The sequence below is a fragment of the Aedes albopictus genome, chromosome 2 (assembly GCF_035046485.1).
Source record: "Aedes albopictus strain Foshan chromosome 2, AalbF5, whole genome shotgun sequence".
In the NCBI taxonomy this organism is placed as follows: domain Eukaryota; kingdom Metazoa; phylum Arthropoda; class Insecta; order Diptera; family Culicidae; genus Aedes; species Aedes albopictus.
In genome coordinates, this window is record NC_085137.1 from 11,964,732 (window position 1) to 11,992,245 (window position 27,514).

The 27,514-nt window shown below is 41.2% G+C and overlaps 2 protein-coding genes across 3 annotated transcripts in view; one reads left to right on the top strand and one right to left on the bottom strand.

The window, feature by feature from the left end:
• The window catches only part of LOC109398279 (zinc finger protein ush), a 334,683-nt gene that overhangs the window by 300,946 nt on the left and 6,223 nt on the right, over nucleotides 1-27,514 (top strand). The window lies entirely within an intron of this gene.
• On the bottom strand, nucleotides 9,457-11,741 carry LOC109398282 (uncharacterized). The gene is made up of 2 exons (XM_062854723.1): nucleotides 10,216-11,741; nucleotides 9,457-10,155 (listed from the first exon to the last, which is right to left on the bottom strand). Exons 1-2 carry the CDS (start codon nucleotides 10,873-10,875, stop codon nucleotides 9,484-9,486), a joined length of 1,332 nt encoding a protein of 443 aa, XP_062710707.1. The 5' UTR covers nucleotides 10,876-11,741; the 3' UTR covers nucleotides 9,457-9,483.

Consider the following 27,514-nt stretch of genomic DNA (forward strand, 5'->3'; position numbering starts at 1 on the left):
AGTGATTTTGTTGAAGCGAACTCGAACTTAAATTGTGTGAGGAATCTCGTAAAGCATGAGTTAGCGTTTTATTCAAGTATAGAATTAAAACTGAGTGATTAGTTCTTACAACCTATAATCTAGGGTTAGTTATTTATTTTTCCACTCTCTTTCCATGGCATGGGAATCAGCGGTGTCGTCCTGATGCGTGCGCTGTGGTGTGATGCCGGTGCGTATGATGTCGTGGGTGTGAAAATAGGATGCTCGGCCGATGCAGGTGCGTGTGATGTCGTCGGTATGGTAATGAGATGCGACGGATGCAAGGCTTTCTGGGAATTCGGGATACTTTAATGATCCGGTTGAAATCGGTCGGTATTGTTGTCCCTTCGCACGTTGGTGTGATAATGTGATGCGATGTCTAGATGTTTTGGGTTGCATGGCCACGAGCTCGGGTTGATGCGATGATTCTCGGTATTCAGGGTTTTATGATCCTCGTCCGGTTAGAATGGTTTCGGATGATGATATCTGATGTCTTTCGGGAATGACAGCTTTATGAGGCTCGTTCGGTGTGGGTGGTCTCGATCGTTGGTAACTCATGTGAGAAGGAATGCTGACATAATTCCAAAAAAATATCTCAAAAGGAATCCCTGGAGAAATCCTTGAGTAACCTCCAGGAGGCACGGAATCGAGAGTAATGAGCTGAATACTTATTTAGAGAAAATACAACAAAACACGTATTATATTAAATACGTTTTAGAATAATGAAATGAAGGAAAAATATGGCAGCTACACACCTGCTCAATTGCTGCAAGTAAGTAAGTAAGTAAGTAGTCAAATGCTGCAACTCGATAGTCCAATAGCAGCTGGATGTGGCTAGATAGCTGCCTCCAGCAGATCCGCTGCCATTACTTCGGTAGGCTGATCCATCCACGGTAGAAGCTGAAGTAAAACTCGCTCCTGCTCGTTACCAGAATTTGTGAAAATATAGTTTCATATCCACGTACTTGAGGAGGCGACTGATTCGGACAACTCTGAAACTGGCTTGGAAAGTTCACAGCAGCCGCCAAATCCAGTCTATTGTCAACACTCCATACGGCTAGGTGATCTACGCCTTTCGGTAACTTAAGACGACGGGGTTGCAATCAGCTTGCATTCGCTCATCTCGAATCTTCGCAAAGCATCCTCGTGATATTGCTGCTCGTCTTTTCGTTCTCATTCTTGTCCCCAAAAGCTTTTGATGTCACCTATGTCGGTCATTCCAAATACCCTGGACAGGGGCTCCTTACCATGTCGACTCTATTCAGCAATCCGGCAGTGAAAATGTCGTCATCGTACAATACGATGATCGATTTCCTCCAGGAGCTCCTCTGAAATTGCTCCAGGAGTTTTCCGAGAATTTCTTCAGGAGTTCCTCAGGCATTCCTCCATGTATTCCTCGGAATTATTCCAGAAGCTCCTTGAGAGAATTCCTCCAGGAGTTAATCGGGGATTCCTCTAGGAGTTACTCGTGAAATTTTCCAGAATTTCTTCTGAAATTCATCCATGAGTTCCTCGGAAATTTCTCTACGAGTTCCACGAAGATTCTTCCAGGAGATCTACAGAAATTCCTCCAGGAGTTCTTCAAGAATTCTCCCAGGATTACCCCGAGATTCTTCCAAGAGTTCCTCGGTAACCTTTCCCGGAGATTCGCGGGTATACCTCCAGGAGTTTCTCGGGAATTCCCCAAAAAGATCCTTGGGAATTTCTCTAGGAGCTCCTTGTGAATTTCTCCTGGAGATCCTTGAGAATTTCTCTAGCATTTTCCCGGGAATACTTCCACGATGTTCTCATGAGGAGTTTATCAGACGTTCAACTGGATGTTCCTATGGGTACCTCCAGGATTTTGCGAAGAAATTCTTGAGGAACTTCTTGAGGAATTTTTGGGAAGCTTATGGAGGAACCCCAGAGGCATTTGTGGAGGAGTTTCTGAGGAACTCCTGGAGGAACTCCTGACGATCTCCAGGAGGTATTCCCGGAGATCTCCTAGAGAATTCCTGAGATACTTCTGCAGGAATTCCCGAGGGAATCCTGGAGGAATTTCCGAGAATCTCCTGTAGAAATTTCCGATTATCTTCTTGAGGAATTCCAGAAGAACTTTTTGAGAAATTTCCTTAGAACTCCAGGATGAATTCCCGAGGATCTTCTGGAGAAATTTCCGGATTTTTTGTGACACTTTTGGAAATAAATCCCAGGAACCATGCATTATTACGGGAAGATCTGTTGATAGATTTCTGAAGTAAGTTTCGTGGAAATTCTGGTTTGAATTTCCGGCTGATTTATGTAGTTAAATTAAAAATGAATCATTGAGAAATTCCCTGGGAAATCCTGGAGTGATTCTGTCACAGTTAGGGGCCGTTCATAAACCACGTGGACTTTTTGGTGGGGAGGGGGAGTTCTGGCCAAAGTCTACGCTCCATACAAATTTTCAAATTTTTGTATGGATAAAAGTCTACGAGGGAGGAGGGGGAGAGGTCTGAGATGGTCAAATTTTGGTCTACGTGGTTTATGAACAGCCCCTTACTGCAGGAATACTTCAGTTGCTTCAAAAGGAATTCCCGTGGTATTTGTGAGAAATCCTCGGGGGAATCCATGAAAGGATTCCCGGGAAATCCCTGAACAAATTCTCGAGACTCGAGGAGAAATTTCCATGAAATTCCTAAAGAAATTTCCTGGGAGCTACAGAATACATTCTCGGGGACTTCTGTAGAAATTGCTTTGACAGTCCTGCAGAAACTTCTAAGCAATTGCGTTCTTGAGATCTAGATTAGTTCTTTAGTATCTAGATTATGTCATAATCAGATTCTCCGCCCAAAAAATTAGTCGAAATTCATAATTTCATAATTTTTGAAGTCCGGGAACTATTTTGAAAAAACATTTAAAGTTTGTATGGGGAAAGTTTTTTGTTCGGGTCGAACTGTCATTTTATCGATTGAACTGTCATTCTAACCACAAAAATTCAAATTGTTTTTTTTAATTTAACCATCAAAACAAAGGTATTGAAATCCAATAAAATCACGTTAAACTCAGAAAAATGAGCTCTTTTAATTAGGCTATAGACAATAGTAATATTTTATTCATTAAACAACCCAATTTATGAAGGAATTCCCGAGGATCTCTCGGAGAAATTCCCAAGGATCGCCTGGAAGAATTCTCGAGGAACTCTAGGAGGAATTCCCAGGAATCTCCTGGAAGAAATACCAAAGAATTCATGGAGAAATATCCGAGGAACTCTTGGACGAATGCCCGAGGAAGTCCTGCAGGAATTCCCAAAGAATCTGTAGGAGGAATTCCTGGAGGAATTTCCGAGATACACTTGGAGGAGTTCCTGTAAAACTCTTGGAAGAATTCCCGAGGATGTCCTGAAGAAATTCCGAAATACTTCTGGACGAATGACGAATTCCCGATGAACTCTTGGAGGAATGTCTAAGGAACTCCAGGATGAATTCCCGAAGATCTTCTGAAGAAATTCCCGGGTTTTTTCTGTGGAACTCTTGGAAATAAATCCGACGAACTTCTTGAGGAATTAAAAAAAGGTAAATATGTATTCTAGAAAAATCCTAAGAGAACCGTGCATTATTGCTGGAGGACTTCTTGGGGAACTCTAGAAGTAAATTTCATGGATGTTCTGGAGGGAATTTTCGGAAAGCTTATGTTGGTATTTATTTTCAGTCAAATCATGAATAAATTCCCTGGGCAATCTTGGAGAAATTCTACCACAAATGCTGCAGGAATTCTTCGGGAGCTTGTTAAGGAATTTCATGGTGTTCGTGAGGAAGCCATGGAGGGATTCCCGGAAAACTCATGGAGAAATTCTTGAAGATTTCTGAATAAATTTACCTGGAAACCTCGGAAGCAATTCCCGAGATACTCCTGGAGGAATGTCTGAAGAGCACTTAGACTAATTCTTATGGGAAACTTTAGGAAGACTTCCCAGTGAACTGAGTAAATTCTTGGGAAGCTCCATGAGGAATCACAAAAAACTGGAGGAATCCTAGAAGTGTGAACGCCTTTCTTGAATATAGGATGTCATCACCAAGCTCATTGCTATATTACTTGATATAGTGCGGAGTGAGATTATTTTGATTTTTAACATTAATTTTATACCAAAGTCACAATATGGAGTGTGAAGACATGTGAAGACATTTTAACATGCCTTGCGAAGACATTTGAAAATTTCACCTGGCATCCCTGATGTGCACTCTGCAATACTCTCCCCTACTTGAAAGTTCAATCGAATAGAACTCATAGCAGGGGGATGCTAGAGGAACGGGGGCTTGTCCAACATGGCCCAAAGCTCGTCGGACGTCGTGACAGTCGGTGGTCCAAATCTGGATGACGACGACGACGATGCTGGATGTGTATAAGTAGTATGATTCGATCGTATCGGTACACTACCGACCGACCAGAGTAGAGGTGGTGCAGGTATTCACCCAAGTAGAGAAGAGGTATTAGGTTTCGAAAAATTGAAATGACATTAGGTTGCAACGGCGCGACCTTTGTCGCGTCCGGATGTGGACGCGGCGCAGGAGAAAGGATCGTGACGCGCAGCTCAGATTGGACATCACCAGATTATTGTCCAGAGATCGGGAAAACACGTTCGGATCAAGAGACGAACAGAAAATTAAGGCAAAGTAGCAACAGCAAAGGCCATAAATTAGTTTCACACTCATTAAGCGCGGCAGCCAGCCAGCCGTTTGGCAGCGGGGGAGGGTTGGCCAATTTTATGACCACCGCACCGATGTTTGCAACATCGATATTCAATAGGTGAATTGATTTCCTCCTGCCCCAAATGAACAACGACTGGAACACAACACTTGATGCTCAGCTCATCGATAACTCTTGCGCTTGCATCAAGCAACAGTTCAGGGTCTCTCCGGTGCCCCTCGCGCGGGAGTTCGGCTTATCGTGCGCTCAAGATCGATTCTCGTTATAAATTTAAATGAGATCACTATCGGAGGTGCAATCTTTGGAGCCTCTCGCCGTCGTCGTCGTCGAGTCGCGGGGACTTCTCGGCCGGGCAAGAAACCGTCCAGGGAGGTAGTTTCGTTGAGATCGTCGGATGCTGATGTCTCGGAGCTCACGGTTCAGTCATTGATGGTGCCTCTGGTGGATGGTTTTGCTGCCGTTGCTGCTTCTCCGAAGGGATTGGAGAGCGCGATTTCTGTGGAAATCGGTGACGAGATCTCGACGCGTATCATTCGATGATTTCGAACGTGTATAAATGGATTAGACCCCACAGACGGTTGCTTGGTGTTCAGTGGCTGGAGAGGTTCCGATTGATTGGTCACAACAAATGGACTTGCGCACGCGTGTTGAAATGGGTGACTTCAGTGACAAATTTCGACACGGAATCCGTTACGACAAGTTTTATGGGATGTCAAGGAAAGAACCGTGTAAACGTATGTCATCATTTGTTGGAAATAGAAGCTAGAAAGTACAGGTAGCTCCACATCATTTCAAGTATTTCTTTATCTTTACTTTAAACCCGCAGCTTCATAGTTCATATCGCCTGACTTCTGAATTCTGTTAAAGTCAAAAAGTTCCTGCTAAATAATTTTGTTTATTTCTCCAGGGAATTTCTGGAGGTATTTTGTAGAATTTTTCATGGAGTAATCTGGAGCTTTATATTGACCTATTCAATCAACCCCAGAATTGAGATTTCCAGTGGTTTCAATACAATTGCATATTTTTAAGGCGAAACTGGATGCATTTCTCACAACAAAGTAATATTTTCAAAATCAGTTTTCATACACTGCCAGAAGATGAATCATAGTATCTTCCAATCATGAAAAGTTCAGAGATTGGGCAAGATACTGTTCATTCCCCTACAGCCGATAGTGCCTAAAAAAATATTTATTCTAAATCAGCTACAAATACTTGCATACATTGCTCAGTAAATCATGTCTAAAGATATTCATGAAAATTCTTAATTGGCTTCCTATGAAATTACGCAAACTAATCATCAAGGATTTTCACAACAGTATTTTAATTTCTTCAAAGAACTCTCAAATTAAAATTAAAAATTAAAAAAATTCAAATCTCTACAAATCATTCTGAAATAACTGAAGATTTATAAATTACTTTTATGCAATTCGGTATCATAATTTTCATTTTATATAACTCATTTCAGTATTTTAATGGCTAACTTTTCTGCATTGATTCGTTATGCAACTGAAATGAGTTAAGAGGCATTTTATGGCGCTGAGAGTTTCAGGGATCAACCAGGGAGTTTCAGGTACACGCAAAAAAATCCGTTCCGATATACGTGAACTCCCAATCACGGCAACGGGAACAAACGGGAACTATGCATAGCAACGATAACAACAATAAGAAATGTACACCGCGAACTAGATTTCACGTTTTCTAGAACGCCCATATTGACAGCTGGAACTAGTTCCAGTTCACGGTGTATATTTGCTTGTTCTCATATTTGCGTTTGTTTGTTCACGTTTATCAGAACGGTTTTCTGAGCGTGTAGATTTAGGGGCGTTCCATGGGGTTTCAGGAGTGTTCTAGTGGGTTTCAAGGGGTTCAGAGGCGTTCCATAGGGATTCAGGGACGTTTCTGGATGTTTCGGCGGGTTTTAGGCGGCTCAGCAGCGTTCCAAGGTTTTCAAGGGGTCTCAGGGGCTTCCCATTGAGTTTCATAGATGTTCTAGAAAGTTTAAGGGGTTCCCAAGGACATTCTAGGGGGTTAATGGGGCCTTAAGGAGGTTTCAGAGATCCTGAACGTTACAAGGTTTTCAAAGGATGTTATGGACATTCTAGGGAGCTTCAGGGATGTTCCAAAGGGGTTTTAGAGGCGCTATAAGAAGATTCTGAGGGTCACAAGAGGTTTCAGAAGCATTACTGGGGATTTAAGGGGGAGTCGAGGGTGTTCCATGGTGTTTTAGGGGGTCCCAGGGGTGTTCCAGCGGATCTCAGGGGGTTTCAGGTACGTTCCAGGGGTTTTAAGAGGGTTCATGAGCTTTCGAAGAGTTTTCATAGCATTTCAAAATCGTTCCAAGACATATGTTCCTGATATAACGTCTAACCATGAAAAAAACTTAAAACTTCTCTGGAAACCCGTGAAACTTCTCCATGAATGCCCCGGAAACCCATACAAAACTCTTCTGAAATTCCCTGAAAATTCCTGAAACTCTTTTGGAAGCCCTATAAGGAATCTCCGGGACCCCCGAGAACCCCTCCGAAACCCTGCTGATACTCCAATGAAACTTGGAAATGGAAAAATTTATGGTCCTGAAGACACCATTCTGCAATATGATGATAATGTGTTCATCTATAATAGTGTCCTGCATTGCACGATTGCTAGTCATGAATTGATGATAAACACTACCCTACGCGTTGCAGTTGTTTCTCCACATGACCACCGTCAGCGGATGTAGCTCAGCGACATCGGTCAACGACGACAACCGAGTTTGTACGTACAACGGATGCTTCAGTAGTCGCGCGGATGCATTTTGGAGACATGGACTACGCCGACGGGAGCATCCATTCATCAATATGCTTTCGCGGAATGGCGCACTGATTACGGGCCTACCTAATGCAAGTAACGAGCACTCGCCCCACAGCGGATAACAACGTCGCCGCGCACACAATGAGGAAAATCATTGTTTAATGGGCTTATTAATTATGGCATTCGATGTCCGATCCCGTTTGGTGGTTGGGCCCTGTCCTGTCCTGTCCGGTCGGTTGGATAGCGCCCCATTGTGTTCTCCCAAAGGACGAGAAGCCGCTTGTAGTTTCAATTATCTCCCGTTTGGTGGTTTTTGTTTCGAAAATTAGCGTCTGTTAAAATTCATCCTGTTCTAGCTCTGCGTCTGTTCTACCCCGGATCGGAGCGAGAAGACTTGGTCGAACGGTGTTCTGGTGGGAAATTTATGGCTTTCCTCATCCTTCGACGGGTTAATCCCCGCAGACGACATTCGGAACGGAACGAAAAGAACGACATTTCCTGCTGGAAACGATTCCTACTGATGAAATAACCTTCCCGAGGGATGTCGAATCGACGGAGTGCGGCATGAAAAAATGTGGGTGATTCATTACCCTACACAACACTAGACACTAATACTACTAGTGGCAGCAGCGGCAACATTGGCGGAGAACCCATTTCGTTGAGAACGCGCATTGCAGAAATTCCGAAAGGATTTTCTTTACTGCAGCATCGCTTTCGATCATTTTCCTTCGTCCCGGCAGCGCGAACCGATTTCCCCTTGTTCGATACTGCCGGAGGTCCCATCGTCTTCCACAGCCAAGCGTCGAAAAGTTCCTAGAGCAACATGGAACAAATTCACCGTCGTGGTGGGTGGAGAAAAAAAAGTCGGACCGTTACAAGGCGAAAGAACCGGAGAAAATGTATAAATTTTGTTATCAAAAATAGATTTGCATATATTTTATTGGCAGCCGACGCCGACTTTCGGCCAGTCACTCCCCGACGACACCGAGGACACCACCATCCACCGAGGCGAGAAAAGCTCTTTTGCAGTAAATTATCGAATTATCGGCGGGAGATCCATTGAATAATGATTTCAAGCGGAGAAAACTATCGCCAACTGGTTGGGGTATGGCGATGAGCGGAGAAAGGAAGATAGAAACCATAAGTTTCAAGCTTTTAAAACTTAATTATCATCAATCGTGGTTGGGATTGTATTATCTATCGGCGAAACTTACACCAATTGGCAATCTTTCTATTGCGAGCGAACTGCTTTCATAGATTTGTCTGGAATCATGAGACACATTCATGTCAAATTTTTGCAAGTGTATAGTGTTTTACAGTGCAACTTTGCATGTATTGCATGGAAATGGTAGAGAGTAGGTATTTGGTATATTACATATTGGAAGATATCTTATTATAAACATTAAAAGTTTTTTTCCCATAATATGGGAATGAAAAAAAAACAGGAGATGTCATCGAAGAAGCACAGTATTGTACCAAAGCTGAATTGTAGCTGAATTGCGAGAATAGAAAGAGGAGTATAAAACGAGCTCACCAATTTATGTGAAAACGTCTTTTACGACCGTTAGAGTGACAATTGAAATCCAAACACCACAGGAACGGATTAAAAAATGCCACGATCTTATGCGAGTCCTTTTTGAAGGATATATTTTTCATTATTATATTTCTAAAATGATGAATATTTTTGTCCATGTTATATTGGCAAAAATATATTCTCTATATGAAGGGCCCCCACAACACATTTGTAAATCCGGTCCTTCCTAGGAGGATTAAGCTACGCGATGGCGTAGTGCACGTTCAACAACCCTGTCTGGGGCATATTGACCTCAACGGCGAAGTTGTGGAGTTAACCTTCCTAACGCCTCACGTTCGCTACAGCTCGCTGACGCAGTGTACGGGTTTGGTCAAAAATGACTTTAATGTACAAGGAGGGTTAACAAACCTTGATTTGAAGCACATTAAATAAAGTTAGCTTATCTAAAATCTGTTCTCTGATTTGACGTGATTCATTTATTTGAATTCGAATAAATATTCCAATGTCTCTTCAACCGAGTCGAGCAAAGTTTCTCGATAGTATGCGTCCGAATGGAAAAACTTCATCAACACTCCATCTCTGCTAACAAGCCCAAACTCGTGGTATGCCTCGGGATCCTCCGCGTGCAGCTTACCAATGTATCCTTCCGGAAGATTCACGTACGCATGCAAAACTCCAGACCACAGCAGACCAAAAAGTTTATAGTGCTCCAAACTGTCCAGCCATTGCTGCCACGGTAGAATGCGATCTAGCTGTAGTTGCAGGATGTCTAGCTTATGTCGAAGCTGATCATAATAGTATTTTACGTAGAAGTCATACAACTGATCCCGGTGGGGTCTGCGAGTCAACAGGTAAATGGTACAGAGAAAATCAATGGCAGGTGGCTGATATCGTGAAATCTGGAAATCTATCAGGATGCAGTCCGATGGCTTATCATACAAGATCTCACCTTCCTGATTGCGTTCAAAGCGGAACATCATATTGTTGTACCAGAGATCTTTATGCACTATAACTGATTGGAAGTTTCTAGTCGGCTGTGAAAGTTCGTAGATGCGGTTCATTTTATCCAGCATTTGAGATTGGACGATTGCCTTGTACTCGGGATTTTGTGAGTACTTTGATCCGTCTAAGGCTGTCCTGAGTATTCCCTACAAATGAAGAATTTGAATAAATGCAATAAAATATCTCAAATTGCTCTCTTCAGCAACCTTCAACCCTGCCACAAACCAGGGACTCTCCCGCATGAAAGTCGTCTCGAAAAGCATCTCTCCGAATGTTTCATCCAATCTCTTCCCCTTCATCCGATTGATCTCCAAATCCAATGAACAAGCATGCATCTGCGCAATACGCTCCAGTATCAGCACCATGTGTTCTTTCCCAAAAGGCTTTTGAAAGGGCATCGTACGGAAGCCTGCAACGGCAAGATCTTCCATCACCATCAGGTCATCCCGAGCCAGCCAACACTCCGGTCTCCATTTCAGTACCTTTTCGGGACTCTTTTCAAAGCGGGAAAACAACTCTCGATAGCAGCGAGCTTCCTTGGTGAATATCCCAATCTCCTCAATTATCTGGCGTTGCTTTGCATCGGTGAACGGCAAACACTTGACGAAATATGAGTGATCTTGTTTGAGTTCAGTTTCCTGGAATTTAATTTTGAGGAGTAAGTGATGCCCATATTCAATCGAATCCCTTGATAGACTTACTAGCTGCTCGGTGGATACCACTAAACGGGCGTATTCGCCCAGGAATCCGGGTTGACCAGCTATTTTCTCCAGTCGGAAAGTGATCACACGGTACCCATCGCCAAGTGCATTTCGCACCACTTCAAGGCAGTCGTCGTCCGTAATAAGGTCACTTAAATTTATCATATCTATTTGTCTTCTCTAGGAACTAAATCGCGGACGCCTTTCTGCGCACTGTCTGAGGAATGAATGGCAACGGGAGCTCCAAAGTGTGCACAGCTTTCAGGCGCTTGATTGCGATCAACTAAGCCTATTTGCGCACTGTGAAAAGTGAGCCCAGCTGTATCCGAACTCAACCGATTTAGAAGACTGCTGCTGCTACAATTGAGCTGGCCGTTTGTTTTTTACAGTGCCACCATCTCTTATCACTATGATAAAAGACTGCCTCGAAGAATTTGTATAGCTGGATGTCAAGTTTGTGTATGAATTGCTTGCTCGCAAATAATTCATGAAAATTCTGGTGGGACGATTAGTGAGTAAGCGTTTATTTCGGCTAAATTATTAAGTCTTAGGAGACTGTCATAAACACGATTAAATTTTTTTTTTTCATAAAATTAAAAATCAAACCTGCACATTATTTTTGTAAAAAAAATAAAAAGAATCAATGAAAAAATAGGAAACCAGTAATAAAATTCAAAAGAAATATACAAAGTGTGGCTTGTTAAGAAAATATTGCTATTCAAGCTATGCAATGATATGTTCATACTTTATAGGACAGTCTATTATAAAAGACTAACCTTTTAGAAAAATTTCCCTTGAGGCAGGCCATTGATCCTCTGATCGCGGCTAATAACCATCATAACAAAAAAAAAAAGATTTTTTTTCCCCGGCCGGCTCCAATGCGCTCAGACGGTGGGTCAGCGAAAAACAAGAACCATGTTGTGAAACCGGAACCCCTAGCATTCCCAAACAACCTCAAATTGTTCGCTAACCAAAACATTGCCTATGCAAAAAAAAAATCAAAGTTCATCAGAGGCATTCAACTCGGTAATGTGTCACTGATTGACCAAAAAATCCAATGCTGGAGTTTAATCAAACCGAACGTTTTGCTCAATCATCGAATGGAAATGTAGGGCATACAAACTGACGAAGTTTTGGGATGGCACCGATATGCACTCCCGTGATGTCAAGAGGATCACATAGCATGCGTTAGCTAGACGATCTGCTGTGCAAGTTTTTTTTTTCTGGGTAGATGCTAGACCGAGCCATCTGGAAATGATTGAAAATTATGTACATAATGGGTTTTGGCCGCTACAACCTTGGCTACAACTGTCTTTATGTTGAACGATAGTGACTTCAGGGCCCATATAGCCGAGGCGGTAAACGCACGGGTATTCAGCATGACCATGCTGAGGGTGACGGGTTCGATTCCCGGTCGGTCCAGGATCTTTTCGTAAAGGAAATTTCCTTGACTTCCTTGGGCATAGAGTATCTTCGTGCCTGCCACACGATATACACATGCAAAATGGTCATTGGCAGAGGAAGCTCTCAGTTAATAACTGTGGAAGTGCTCATAGAACACTAAGCTGAGAAGCAGGCTTTGTCCCAGTGAGGACGTTACGCCAAGAAGAGAGAAGAGAGAGAGATAGTGACTTCAGAGAAGTTGTTTCCAATTTTTTGCTACATCTTTTCCCAAAATTTTTAATTAGGGTGGTCCACGTCTTAGCTCAACTCTAGAATAAAACTTTCTAATTTGATGCCATCTTATGCGAATCAGTTATTTTGCAAAGTTGTAGTCGAAGACACGTTTTATCGAGCTCTAAATTTGAACGTATTAGATTAATTTTAAGGTTTAGCTCAGGGGGATTCCTGAAAAATCTGGCTTTTCATGATAAGCTTTTCGTTTGATTTTTTTTTTCGAGCAGTTAATCTTCGGAATATTTGAAAAGCGATTAATTAATTAATGCATGTTTGTTCTGAACATTGCATGTTGCTGGGTCTTGCATGCCTGTACTTTATAGAGTAGGTACGATAAAAAAAGTTCCTCTTATTGCCTACTTTGAAGTTTTTTTTAAATTCAACAGAAAAGTTTTAAAAAAAAAGAAATTTTTTAAATTTTTCTTATACCTAGTTTATGAATTTATTGAAATGCATTTATATATTCAACTAGCTGTCCCGGCAAACTTCGTCTTGCCAAGCTGTGGTGGTTTGACAATTGTTGAGGTCATCGCAGCAACGCACTCTAGATTGAATTCATTTCGGTCGTGTTGATTTCCTTCCCAGCTCATGGAAAATCAGTACTTTATCAATTTTGTTACTTTTCAAGTTGATTTTCCTAACTTTTTCTACATATAAACACAGCCACCATGACTACGAATTGAACCATGCAAGAGTCAACCTGAACGTTTCAGCCGTTCGTGAGTTTTGTTGCCTCAAAGGGACTTAAAACTCATTTTTATATATATAGATAGATAGTCTTCTTTTTCTTCTTTATGGCTCGACGTTTGCATTGGAACTTGGCCTGCCTCTCTTAAACTTAGTGTTCTTAGAGCACTTCCACAGTTAATCATTGAAGGGCTTTTTTTGCCAGCCATTGCATGAATTTGTACTTTGTGTGGCAAGCACAATGAAACACTATGCCCTAGGCTATTTAAGATTGGCTAGTTTAATAAATTTTTCATCAATGGTCAATTTCTTCACCTCGGCTTAACCGGTAAACCAGGCTTACCCATATAGTAAAACCTGGTTTAACGCTTAAGCCGGGGTGAAGAAATTGGCCCTAAAAGCTAAAAGCTAAAAGCTTTAACTTCATTCGCTGTAAGTTGGCATTCGGGCACGCCTGACTTGCTTGCTGTCTTCAGTGGAAAAGAACAGCTTCGAGTTTCCTATCTTGCGACCAACCCATCTTCCTATAATACTTCCCCCCTTATTTCACCTCCTTTTCCCCACATCCTTAACCCCTCCTTTTGACAATTCCATCCGTTAATCCGACACCCGCTTATTCCTCCCCATTCCAGTTTTATTGTGTATATGTGTATGTCATGTGTTATGTATGTTACATTTTTACTGTTTATTTTAACGAACAGTTGATAGTGGGAGTACAGTCAACTTTCGTTCGTTGGGCTACGTTTAGGTGGGCTTCGTTTTGACTGGGCGCCCGTTAGGTGGGCTATAGCCCAACTAAAACGAAGTCAAACGTCACTATTTGACATGAAGCGCGATTTGTCAAGGTTGGTAGCCCTGAGTTTCTATTGTTAGAGGTTATTTGACAGCTGGAAACTCAGCCCAGTTAGTGAAAGTCTTTCACTAACTGGCATTGGCGTAACTAGAGGGGGGGCCAGGGGGGCCAGGCCCCCCCCAGATCCGCCAGGCCCCCCCCCCAGAAATTTTTCATGACTTTATATATGGAAATTAGAAAAAATCTGAAAACCACTGTCGTGGTGACAAACATAGATCTATATTCTCAATTTAGTTGAAAATCGGAGTTTTCGACTAGCGAAGTTGGATTTTTCTCCAAATCCGTGCGTCGGACCTAACTTCGGAAGTGGTGCGCTGTATAGCAAACAGCTATACAGCGCACCACTTACGAAGTTAGGTCCGACGCACGGATTTGGAGAAAAACCCAACTTCGCTAGTCGAAAATTCCGGGTTTTAACTGCACGTACAGTAATAGAAATTTATTTGACATAATACAGGGGATAGACAAAATGATCGGGACAGGCAAAATTTTCACTTTCTAGAAAATGTTCAACTAGCTGTAACTCTTCGAAAAGTGCATTAAATATTCTCAAATTTTTACTGTAAGTTCTTCAACTAGTTGTGTATCAGTGGAAAAAATTTGGAAAAGATCGGACAATTCTTCTAGAAGTTATAAAGATTTTTGAAAAAGATAAAATTATCCGATACCCAACTTTGAGCTGTTATATCTCCGGATTCAAGGAACTGATTGCAATGAAATTTTGACCATTCATGACTTATATAATGAACTCTGAAAAACATTTGACTTAACTTGACATTTTTAACAAGCAAAAAAGTTATAGCGATTTTATTTTTTTCACGATTTTTTAGTAAATTGGTCTATTTTTAATATGCATCCCATTACTTTTTCAATTTATTAGCGGCTATGTTGTTACTTTCCTTCAAAACGCATTTATATATAAGTCAATTAGAGGGAAACTAAATGAACTATAATTTGCATCTTGAATTTTAAAACGATATTGATGTTTTGGTTAATTTGGTGTTTTATTAGAAAAATAATCTAACCGTTATAATTTTCTTCCGTGTTAAGAATATTGAGTTAAGTCAATGGTTTTTCATAGCTCATTATATAAGTCATAAATTGTCAAAATTTCATTGCATTTGGTCCATTGAATCCGGAGATATAACAGCTCAAAGTTGGCTATCGGATAATTTTAACTTTTTCAAAAATCTTTATAACTTCGTGAAGAATTGTCCGATCTTTTCCAAATTTTGTCCACTGATACACAACTAGTTGAAGAACTTACAGTAAAAATTTGAGAATATTTGATGCACTTTTCGAAAAGTTACAGCTAATTGAACATTTTTTGAGAAATGAAAATTTTGCCTGTCCCGATCATTTTGTCTATCCCCTGTATGTGTTTAAATTGACAGTTATTGAAGACAAGCAATACTTTGTACATCTTCTTTTTTAAATCGCTGAGAAATTAAATCTAAATGATAATTTCCAGGAATTCCTGGATGGGTATCTTTAAGAATCTTTGAATTTTCTAGCAGCATTACTGCAAAATATGGTTAAGTGCTTCTTTATGGAAATCAAGTATCATGTGGGAAAAAAACTCTGGTTGAATTTGCAATGGAATTCCAGCAAAAGTTTGTGAATTCCTAGTGAGAATAGATGTACGTAGCTGAAGCGTAAACGCGAGTGTACTCATTAAAACCATGCGGAAGGTGATTTCTAGTCGGACACTATTAATTTCTTTTATTTCGTGGGCCAGGGGTATTTTTGCGTCTATCAAACAACGCACAAATTCAAATGGTCATTGAGGAAGTTTTAATATATTTAAAAGCTGGTGCTGCAAGATGTAATCGTAAGTTTGAAGGTATTCATGATTGGACTTGTAAAAGACTAAGTATTCATGAGATAATTGTGAAAGAATTCCTGGATTTCCTGAAGAATCTACTGAAAGAATATCGGAAGCAATCTCTAAAGGATTTCCTGCAGAAATTCCTGGAGGAATGCTGTACGAATTTCCGAAGAAATTCCTGGAGGGATCCCTGGATCAATTTCTGAAGAAATTCCTGTATGAATTTCTGAAGAAATACCTACGGTAAATCTCCATAAGGAATTCCCGCAAAATTTCTTAGAGAAATTTCTACAAAAATTCATGAAAGAATCCCTGGAGATATTCTTGGAAAGAACCCTGGAGAAATCTCTGAAACTCTGGAGGAACCTTAGGAGGGATTCCTGGAGGAACTTCCGGACAAGTTTCAGGTGGAATTTCAGGACAAATCTCTATAGGAAATCTTGGGGAAATTCCATAGAAATATTCATGGATTAATTCCAGGAGGAATCCTTTAATCAATTCTTTGAGGAATCGTTCAATGAATTCCTGGAAGAATCTCTAGAGGAATTCTGGAAGGAATCTATGGAGAAATTTCTGAATAAATTCATAGAGAAATTTTCAAAGAAATTCCTAGAGGAATTCTGAGAGGAATTTCTAATGGAGTTCCAGGAGAAACTTCCAGAGGAATTTCTGAAGGACTTACAGGAGCAATTTCAGAAGGAATTTCTGGAAGAATTACTGGAGAAATCATCGGAGGAATTTCTGGAGGAATCCATGAAATAATTCCTGGAGGAATGTGTAGAGGAAACCTCGGAGACTAAATTCCTGGATTAATTCTTGGGGGAAGCCCTGGAAGGATTTCTGGAGGAATTCCTGGAACAATTCCTGAAGGAATTGCTGTACGAATTTCCGAAGAAATTCCTGGAGGAATTCCTGAATAAATTACCGAAAGTATTCTTGAAGAAATACCTGGGGTAATTTTTGGTGAAATTCGTGGTAGAACTCCTAGAGGAGTCCCTGGAAAAATGCCTGGATGAAATCCTGGAAGAATCCCAGGAGGAATACCTGGAATAATTCTTGAATAAATTCCAGAAAGAATTTGTGGGGAAATTTTTAAAAGAATCCCTTGAGGATTTCCTGGAGGATTCCTGAAAAAATATTTGAAGGAATTCCTAGAGATATCTCAGGAGGAAATCATTCAGGAATCCAGGGAAGAACTATTGAAATATTTCTTGGATAAACTCCGAGAGGAATTCTTGGGGTAATTTCTAAATGAATCCCTGGAGGATTTTCTAGATAAATTCTTGGAGAAATTGCGGTAATAATTTCTGAAGGAATTCTGGAGGAATGCCTGGAGTAATCCCTGGATAAATTCCTGGAGACATGCCTGTATCAATTCCTGGAAGAATCTCTCGAGAAATTCCTTAAGAAATCCCTGGAGGATACCCTGGGGAATCGCCTTGAAATATCCCTGGAGAAATTCCTGGACTAATGCCTGGAGTAATCTCTGGATACATTTCTAGATGAGTACCTGGTGGAGTTTTCAAAAGAATTCTGGGAGCAATCTAGTGGAGTTTGGAGTTTTTAGAAGAACTCCCGAAACAATCTCTAGATGAATTGCTGGAGAAATCCTGAGATGAGTCCATGGAGAAACTCCCTGGAGAAATTTCTAAAGAAACCTCTCGAAAAATTCCTAGAGGAATCCTTAGAGAAATTTCTAGAGAAATTCTTGGAAGAATCCCTGGGAAAATTCTTTGAAAAATCCCTGGAGGAATCCCTGAAGCAATTTCTGGAGAAACCTCAGGAGGAATGCCTGGAAAGTTCTGGACAAATTCCTGCAAGAAGTTCTGGATTAATCTGTAGGAAATTTTATGGAAATTCCTTGGAACTATCCCTGGAAGAATTCTTGAATGAATTCCTGAAGGAATCTCGAGAGAAGTTCTGGAAGCAGTTAATGGAGGAATTTCTAAAGAATTTCCAAGAGAAATTTCTGAAGAAACTCCAAGAGAAATTTCTGAAGAAAATCCAAGAGAAATTTCTAGAGGAAATCCCAGAGGAATTTTTGGAGGAATTCCAGGAAGAATTCAATTCCTGGAGGACTTTCTGAAGGAATTCTTGGGGTAATACTCATTTTTCTTTGTGTTTTCGTTCGTATTTGAGTGGAACGCTGATGGAAGAGTGAACGGTCGTCGGTCGTCAGTGACAAGCAGGGCGCGGAGGCTGAAACATGCCGCAGTTCGTCTTTACCGCGTTTTTGCATTTTTCTTTGTGTTTTCGTTCGTATTTGAGTGGAACGCTGATGGAAGAGTGAAGGTCGTCGGTCGTCAGTGACAAGCAGGGCGCGGAGGCTGAAACATGCCGCATGTCGTCTTTACCGCGTTTTTGCATTTTCTTTGTGTTTTAGTTCGTACTTGGGTGGAACGCTGATGGAAGAGTGAACGGTCGACGGTCGTCAGTGACAAGCAGGGCGCGGAGGCTGAAACATGCCGCATTTCGTCTTTACCGCGTTTTTGCATTTTCTTTGTGTTTTAGTTCGTACTTGGGTGGAACGCTGATGGAAGAGTGAACGGTCGTCGGTCGTCAGTGACAAGCAGGGCGCGGAGGCTGAAACATGCCGCATTTCGTCTTTACCGCGTTTTTGCATTTTCTTTGTGTTTTAGTTCGTACTTGGGTGGAACGCTGATAGAAGAGTAAACGGTCGTCGGTCGTCAGTGACAAGCAGGGCGCGGAGGCTGAAACATGCCGCATTTCGTCTTTACCGCGTTTTTGCATTTTCTTTGTGTTTTAGTTCGTACTTGGGTGGAACGCTGATAGAAGAGTAAACGGTCGTCGGTCGTCAGTGACAAGCAGGGCGCGGAGGCTTAAACATGCCGCATTTCGTCTTTACCGCGTTTTTGCATTTTTCTTGTGTTTTAGTTCGTATTTGAGTGGAACGCTGATGGAAGAGTGAAGGTCGTCGGTCGTCAGTGACAAGCAGGGCGCGGAGGCTGAAACATGCCGCATGTCGTCTTTACCGCGTTTTTGCATTTTCTTTGTGTTTTAGTTCGTACTTGGGTGGAACGCTGATGAAAGAGTGAAAGGTCGACGGTCGTCAGTGACAAGCAGGGCGCGGAGGCTGAAACATGCCGCATTTCGTCTTTACCGCGTTTTTGCATTTTCTTTGTGTTTTAGTTCGTACTTGGGTGGAACGCTGATGGAAGAGTGAAGGTCGTCGGTCGTCAGTGACAAGCAGGGCGCGGAGGCTGAAACATGCCGCATGTCGTCTTTACCGCGTTTTTGCATTTTCTTTGTGTTTTAGTTCGTACTTGGGTGGAACGCTGATGAAAGAGTGAAAGGTCGACGGTCGTCAGTGACAAGCAGGGCGCGGAGGCTGAAACATGCCGCATTTCGTCTTTACCGCGTTTTTGCATTTTTCTTTGTGTTTTCGTTCGTATTTGAGTGGAACGCTGATGGAAGAGTGAACGGTCGTCGGTCGTCAGTGACAAGCAGGGCGCGGAGGCTGAAACATGCCGCATTTCGTCTTAACCGCGTTTTTGCATTTTCTTTGTGTTTTAGTTCGTACTTGGGTGGAACGCTGATGAAAGAGTGAAAGGTCGACGGTCGTCAGTGACAAGCAGGGCGCGGAGGCTGAAACATGCCGCATTTCGTCTTTACCGCGTTTTTGCATTTTCTTTGTGTTTTAGTTCGTACTTGGGTGGAACGCTGATGGAAGAGTGAACGGTCGTCGGTCGTCAGTGACAAGCAGGGCGCGGAGGCTGAAACATGCCGCATTTCGTCTTTACCGCGTTTTTGCATTTTTCTTGTGTTTTAGTTCGTATTTGAGTGGAACGCTGATGGAAGAGTGAAGGTCGTCGGTCGTCAGTGACAAGCAGGGCGCGGAGGCTGAAACATGCCGCATGTCGTCTTTACCGCGTTTTTGCATTTTCTTTGTGTTTTAGTTCGTATTTGAGTGGAACGCTGATGGAAGAGTGAAGGTCGTCGGTCGTCAGTGACAAGCAGGGCGCGGAGGCTGAAACATGCCGCATGTCGTCTTTACCGCGTTTTTGCATTTTCTTTGTGTTTTAGTTCGTACTTGGGTGGAACGCTGATGAAAGAGTGAAAGGTCGACGGTCGTCAGTGACAAGCAGGGCGCGGAGGCTGAAACATGCCGCATTTCGTCTTTACCGCGTTTTTGCATTTTTCTTTGTGTTTTCGTTCGTATTTGAGTGGAACGCTGATGGAAGAGTGAACGGTCGTCGGTCGTCAGTGACAAGCAGGGCGCGGAGGCTGAAACATGCCGCATTTCGTCTTAACCGCGTTTTTGCATTTTCTTTGTGTTTTAGTTCGTATTTGGGTGGAACGCTGATGGAAGAGTGAACGGTCGTCGGTCGTCAGTGACAAGCAGGGCGCGGAGGCTGAAACATGCCGCATTTCGTCTTTACCGCGTTTTTGCATTTTCTTTGTGTTTTAGTTCGTACTTGGGTGGAACGCTGATGGAAGAGTGAACGGTCGTCGGTCGTCAGTGACAAGCAGGGCGCGGAGGCTGAAACATGCCGCATGTCGTCTTTACCGCGTTTTTGCATTTTCTTTGTGTTTTAGTTCGTACTTGGGTGGAACGCTGATGAAAGAGTGAAAGGTCGACGGTCGTCAGTGACAAGCAGGGCGCGTAGGCTGAAACTTGCCGCATTTCGTCTTTACCGCGTTTTTGCATTTTTCTTGTGTTTTAGTTCGTACTTGGGTGGAACGCTGATGAAAGAGTGAAAGGTCGACGGTCGTCAGTGACAAGCAGGGCGCGGAGGCTGAAACTTGCCGCATTTCGTCGTTCCCGCGTTTTCGTATTTTTCCTTGTGTTTTTTGTTCACACTTTGTGTAAACGATCGACGATGGCTCGGTGGCAAGAGACCACTTTGCCCGCATCGTGGTGCTCGTGTCCGTCGTTATTCCGAGTTCGGAAATGCTGAGACCAAAGCCAAACATAGAAAACCAGCTGGTCAGGATTACCCGGTGAGTTCGTTCCTTATTATTACTTTTATATTTGAGCATGACATATATGGGGATTTCGGAGGGGTAGCCTAAGGAAGTTAAATGAACTGGTTTCCGGGCAAATGTTCGTGGGGTGGCCAGACTTTGTCACGAGATAACAATTATCATGTTGTTTTCCGAAGGTCTCCAGTGAATTTAGCTTACCCTGCTACAACAAACCATCAGGTAGATCATTCCGTTTCGGTATGACTCTGCAGCCATAGGTAATCCTTGCGCTGATGGTGGGTACACAATCATCATCATCATCATCATCATCATCATCATCATCAATTCTTGGGGTAATACTTAAGTAACCTCTTGAGGACTTCCTGGAGGCATCCTTAGAGGAATTTCTAGAGAATTACTTGGAAGAATTCCTGGGGGAATTCTTGCAAAAAAAAACTGGAGGAATCCCTGAAACAATTTCTGGGAGAACCTCAGGAGGAATTCATGGACAAATCTCTATAGGAAATCTTGAGGAAAATCCGTGGAACTATTCATGGAAGATCTGCAGGAGGAATCCCTAAATGAATATCTTGAGAATCCCTGAATGAATTCCTGGAAGAATCTCTAGAGGAATTCTGGAAGGAATCCATGGAGAAATTTCTGAAGGAATTCAAGGAGAATTTTTTAGATGAATTCAGAAAGGAATTTCTGGTGGAGTTCCAGGAAGATTTTCTGGAGGAATTACTGCAGGAATCATCGGTGGAATTCTTGGAGGGATCCATGAAATAAATCCTGGAGGAATGTGTAGAGGAAACCTTAGAGAAGAAATTCCTGGAAGAATTTTCGGAGGAATTCATGGAAGAATTCCTGGATCCAAACTTGAATAAATTCCTGGAGTAATTCCTGAGGAAATACCTGGGGTAATACCTGGAGAAATTCTTGGTAGAACTCTTGCAGAAGTCTCTGGAGAAATGCCTGAATGAAATCCTAGAGGCATGCCAGGAGGAATACCTGGAATAATTCTCGAAAAAAAACCGGGAGGAATTTCCGAAGGAGTTCCTGGAGGAATCTCAAGATTCATTCCTGATGAAATACAAAGTTCGATTTCTGAGGGAATTCCAGGAGGATTTTCTGAAGAATTCTCAGGGGAAATACTGAAGAAACCGCTGAAATTCCTGAGGAAATCCTGAAATCCTGGATTAATTCCTGCGGGAGTTTCTGATGGAATCCCAATAAGAGTTCTTCTAGAAATGTTTAAAATAGTCTCGGAATTCGTTTTTGTAAGAATAACAGAAGAAATTTCCGGTGAATCCCTGGAGGAACTCTTGAAGTAATTTCTGAAGAAACCCGATGAGGAATCCCGGAAGCAAGCCCCACTCTTTATGGAATCTCAGGAGAGCTTTCTTAGCGAATACCTGGAAGATTTTTTGTAGGAATATTCCTGAATAAAAAAATGAAGAAATCAATGTCTGCAGTAATTGTTGAAGGAATACTAGGATCCCTAGTGGAGCGGACCTGGTTTGATGGTTAGAACACTTGACTATCACGCCGAGGGATCGGATCCCACTCCCGACAAACTCGCAAAATGTGACTTCTTCCTTCGGAAGGGAAATAAAGCGTGGGCCCCGAGATGAACTAGCCTAGGGCTAAAAATCTCGTTAATACACATAAAAAAACTAGGATCCCTAAAGGTTTTTGTACAAATTTTTCAAGCAATTCTTGGAGTGTTTTTTTTAAGAATCTCTAAGTAAAATTTTCTAAAAGAATTTCTGGAATACATTCCTGCAGAAATACTTCGAATCATTCCAGATGTAATTATTGGAGCAATCTCTAGTGGAATTTTGGAAGGCATATATGGAGATATCCCTGTGGAAATCTCTGAATACCTGCAGAAATACCTTATAGGATCTCGGGAGAAATTCCTGAAGGAAACTTCGAAAAAAGCACTGGAACAATTACTGGAGGAACCTCTATAGATATCCCAGGACAAATCCCCGAAAAAATGTGTGGTGGAATCCCTAGTTGAATTCTTGATTGAATTTCTGGATGAAGCCAAGATGGAATCACTGAATTAAGCTAAGAAAAAAAAATCTTGGAGGAATTGTTCGTACTCATATAGTTTACAAAACTATGAACAAATCTGAACAGTCATTTTGATTACTCAAAACTACAATACTAATTTGCATATTCACTTACCGGGCGCCCATCCCGCTTAAAATTCATCTCAAGTCAGGCCCCCCCTGGGCCCCCTCCAGGAAAAAATCCTAGTTACGCCAATGCTAACTGGGCTAATAGCTTAGTGCATCGAACGAAAGTTGACTGTATATAGATAGTTTTCCTTCGCAAAGGTACATATAATGTAAGTTATTGCTAGCAATATTGTGTACAAAAAACAGGCAAGACGACATTTCACGACGAACAGCACAATATATTTAGTTATATTTTGCTACTCTATGTCTCTATTCTCTACTCTATGCCTTCCTACCTTAGATTCGCTCGGACTGGATCCTAGGGTAAAGTACCCGAAGCGGGAACAGCCCAGGGAGTCGAGGAAATTTTCCTGACCGGAATGGGAATCGAACCCGCCGTCTCCGGATTGGCGATCCATAGCGTTAACCACTAGGCTAACTATAGGATCCAATATTCTCTAGTCCGTTTTGAAAATACTCATGATTTTCCTAGAACACTTCTTTGATGCTTCCAGAAAATGTTGAACATCTTATTTAAAATGAGCAAGGGAAAACAGTTTCAGAATTTTAATTTATTATTTTCTGATACACAGGAAAATAACAAGCGCAATTAAGTTACTTCTACGCTGCCGTAATTCTACAAAACAACGTAAGCGACATTGCCAATTTTGACACATTTTTGATTATACATCATCAAACTCTTGCTTATTGTCTAAGTTTTCTTTGATAGGTGCTAGATTATGGCTAGATCTTGCATTCTAATAGAGCAGGTATACGGCAGTGTTGTTACTTCACCAGCTTTATCCTGAAATACGGCGAAAATTTAAATCACTGGCACTGATTTACACTTCTGGGAAAATTTTCCATTTTCTGAAAATACATGCTGGGCTTAAGAAATACAACAGTGAATCTCCAGGAATTCCTTCAATAATTTGTCCGAGAATTCTTTCGTAAATTCCCCAAGTTACTTCAGAAATTCAAATAAAGTTATGCAGAAAACCCTTCAAGAAATTCTATAAGGATTTCTTCAAAGAATCATACCGGAATTCTTTCAAGGATTTCTTCGTGAATTTTACCATGACTCTCTTCAAAGATTCGCTTAGAAATATCACCAAGGATTCTTGCAGATTTCCTTCACGAAAGCTTTGGGAAATTTCTCCAACGATTTCATCAAGTATTCCGTGGGTGTAAACAGTTCCTACGTGTGCACATACCCAAGAAATTGAAGATTTATTGGAGAAATACTTGAATTCTTGAAAGGATTATTGGAAAAATGCCTTGAGCATTGTCTTGGGGGGTTTTTTGAAACCTATTGAACTCAGGGTTGGCCTCAAATCCTTCCCAACCAATATGGCCGAGTTTCAGGCAATTTGGCTACCAAAAACCCCCCATGACGAAGAGAACAAACCTGCCGATAATACCCAATGTCACCCTAATTCCCGAAAGATTTTTTTGTTTAAAATTATTGGTAAAATTGCTGGTAAAATCATAAATGACATTGCTATTGGAATACTTGGAGAATTGCTCAATAAAATCATTTTAGAGAATACTTGAATAAATTCTGAACGAGTCTTTGAAGAAACCACAAGAGGATTAATTAGATGAACCACTAAAAAAAATCATTGGAAATAATCCTGAAAACATTTTTGAAGGAATTCCTTTGCAATTTCGATTAAGACCTTGGTAGAATTCATAAAGCAATTCCTGAAAAAATCCCAAAAGGAATCCTCGGAAGAATCCTTGGAGGAATCATGAATTTAATTTAACAAGGAAAGCTTGGAAAAAAGATTGATGAAACCTTCGGATAATTGATTGATTAAACAGAAACTTTGGATAATTTTCATAAAATTTTTGGAAGAAATACTAAAGGCAAAACTGGATTCGTTTCCTCATTTTTTTGGTTTTTGATTTTGATGATTAAATAACGAAGCAATATGTTCAAGGTTATCATACACATTTAAAGGAAGGCTCTAGGTATCGCCTGATTTTTTTCCTAATCGAAAATATTTTTTCCTTTTTTCACAAAAACATTTTTAAAGAAAATTTTGAAAAAAAAAATGTTTTTTGAAAAACCGAAAAACATTTTCCACGACGAAAAAAATCGGTGACGTAATCGACTTGTTTTCGAAAAGGATGAATTTGAGATCGTAAGATTACCAACAGCACGGTGACCCCATCAGGAATCCTCGCAATAGGAATATTTTGAACAGTTGCTAGAGGAATTCTAGCAAAAATTACAGAAGGAAGCTTTTTGGAAACTCCTAGAGTAGAAAGATTTTGAAGAATTCAACGAGGAATTCGAGAAAATAATTACGAAAAAAAATCCTACAGATTTTCTTAGCGCTACTTTTGGAGGAATCCTTGGAGGAATTCTTGAATTATTATCCAATGGATTTCTTGGCAATTTTCTGGAGAAATTCCAGGATGAATCTTTTAGTAAAACCTCTGAAAAACTCATTAAATTGATTGATTGATTTGTCTTTATATTAAAGAGACTTTCAGCCCTTGGCTGGTTCGTCTCTACCTCATCAAAGAATTCATTTAGAAATTTTTCGAAGAAATTGCTGCAGTAATCTTTGAAGCAATCCTCTGAAGATTTTCTGATGGAACTGTTTTGAAAAATCCTTTAAGATATCTGTAAAAGAACGCCAAAATGAATGATGAATGCTTGAGGAAATGCCAAGCCTCATCCTTGGAAAAAATCTCTGAAAATGTTATGAAAGGAAATCCTTGAAAAAATCTTTGGAGAAACATTAACTCCCGTGAGAAAAAACATTGACCCTCAAGTGATCGCGCTGTTTTATTTTATATAACACGTTAAAAAAAGTCTCGCTTTTTGTACTGATGTACTTGCGATGGTGACTAACCGCGCGAGTTACGGAAGGTTAAATAAATATTTGGTGGAGGATCTCCTAAATGAAACTATGGAGGATTTTTCGATTTTTTTTTAGAAGGACTGTTCTTTCTCTGGCGGAATTCCGATGTAGTTTCTTAGTTCCGAAGGAATCATTGGAGATTGTTTTTTGTAATTCTTTCTGGAGTTCATTTAGAATTCTTTGAATGATCTTCTAGATGAATCCTCAGAGATAACATTGATAGAATCCATGGTGGACTTCCTGAGCAAATATTTCGAGAAATACTTGATGAAGCCTTTGTAAGAATCTTTCAAATACATTTTCGGTGACAACACTGAAAAACTCCTGAAGAAGTGCTTAGAGAAATATGAAATAACATTCTTGCAATCTACTTAAAAGATTATTGATGGCAAATTATTCTTCAAGACAGATTTCCTAAATAAAACGGTAAAACAATCCTTGAAGGCCTTCCTAAAGGATTACTTGGTGGAATTCCAAAATAAATTGTTAAGGATTTATTCAACACATTCCAAGCTACGCCACTGATTACACTCTGCATAGAACATTTATTCACCCACATACTATACACTTATTGGACTAAAAATACTACATATTAATATTGGAGTATAGTCTATAGATGGCAGTTGATCCTAGCGAGTCGGTGGCAATACAGAGAATGAGGATTCTTGGTGATCACTAGAAGTTTAAACCAGGAGCACCTATGTGATTTAGTTACTGCACGTGTCAATTATAGTCACGCATCTATCTCACACATTCTGCAGCCCTTTCACTGTCTGAACTCTGAATAGAGTAGCTTCTTAGCCCTTGATGCTTTCCAAGCGTAAAAAAGAGTCAGAAGAAAAACCAGAGTTGAGCCATCTAGTGAACCAAAGATTTTTATCTTCAAAGTTTGAGGCAACAATTAATGAGTGTAATGACGTACAATACTTCAAAATATTGTCCAAAAATCTTCTAAAAAATCAAGAAATCTGTTGATAAATTCCGACAGGAAATGGTCAAGAAATGCAAAAGAAAATAGTCTAAAAATATATCAAACGTCGTTTCCTAGTCCCCATATCTATCATCATAAATCAGAACACCCCGCAGGAAGGTAAACTGCAAAAGAATGTCACCATCTCTCCCGAGGCTTACAGGTCAGTTCCCAATAAATGCCCGCAGCAGATTATGTTGTTCTTTATGTGTCCAATCATAAGCATAAATTCTTGAACTCGGTGTTTTACACGCCGGCTTCGAGGGAGAGAGAATGAAAACATCTCCACCATATCCAGTATTGTGCCCATGTGTTGTGTAGCTGCAGCAGCAGCAGCAGCAGCACACATTTCGTGACAAAGAATCCGTTCGAATCAATCTTTGGCAGAAGTGGACGGACACCGCATTTCCCTAGAAACTGATTGGATTCTTTGGACTTCTCTCTTCGGGTCCTACCACACGTGCTCCAGCGCGCACCGTCGTCGTGCGGCGGCAGCATGCAGCATGATGAACCGACAGGACAGGAAGAAAAGAAACATGCAGCATGATGCTGCAGCGCGCGAAATGGTCAATTTTTAATCAACCAAGAATCGGCTGCATTCCGAGTGAAGAAGAGTACCTAGAGGTACACGCGCGCAGGGTTAGCAAGCAGCAGCATTCTTCCTTCGGAGGAGGAAATGGCAAAAACGTTTCGCCGTGATTTGTTGCTTAAATTGATGAAGACCATGTCTCCCTTTCTGCAACCAGCCGCGCCGCCGCGCCGTTTGTTACTACAAGATTGAGAATGCTTCCAGCGGAA

Excerpts from the sequence above, each read along its gene's own strand:
- LOC109398282 (XM_062854723.1), bottom strand. The coding sequence starts at position 10,875 with ATGATAAATTTAAGTGACCTTATTACGGACGACGACTGCCTTGAAGTG. Across the intron at positions 10,156-10,215 it reads GGTTTGTGGCAGGGTTGAAG|GGAATACTCAGGACAGCCTT; the intron begins GTTGCTGAAGAG and ends CTTCATTTGTAG.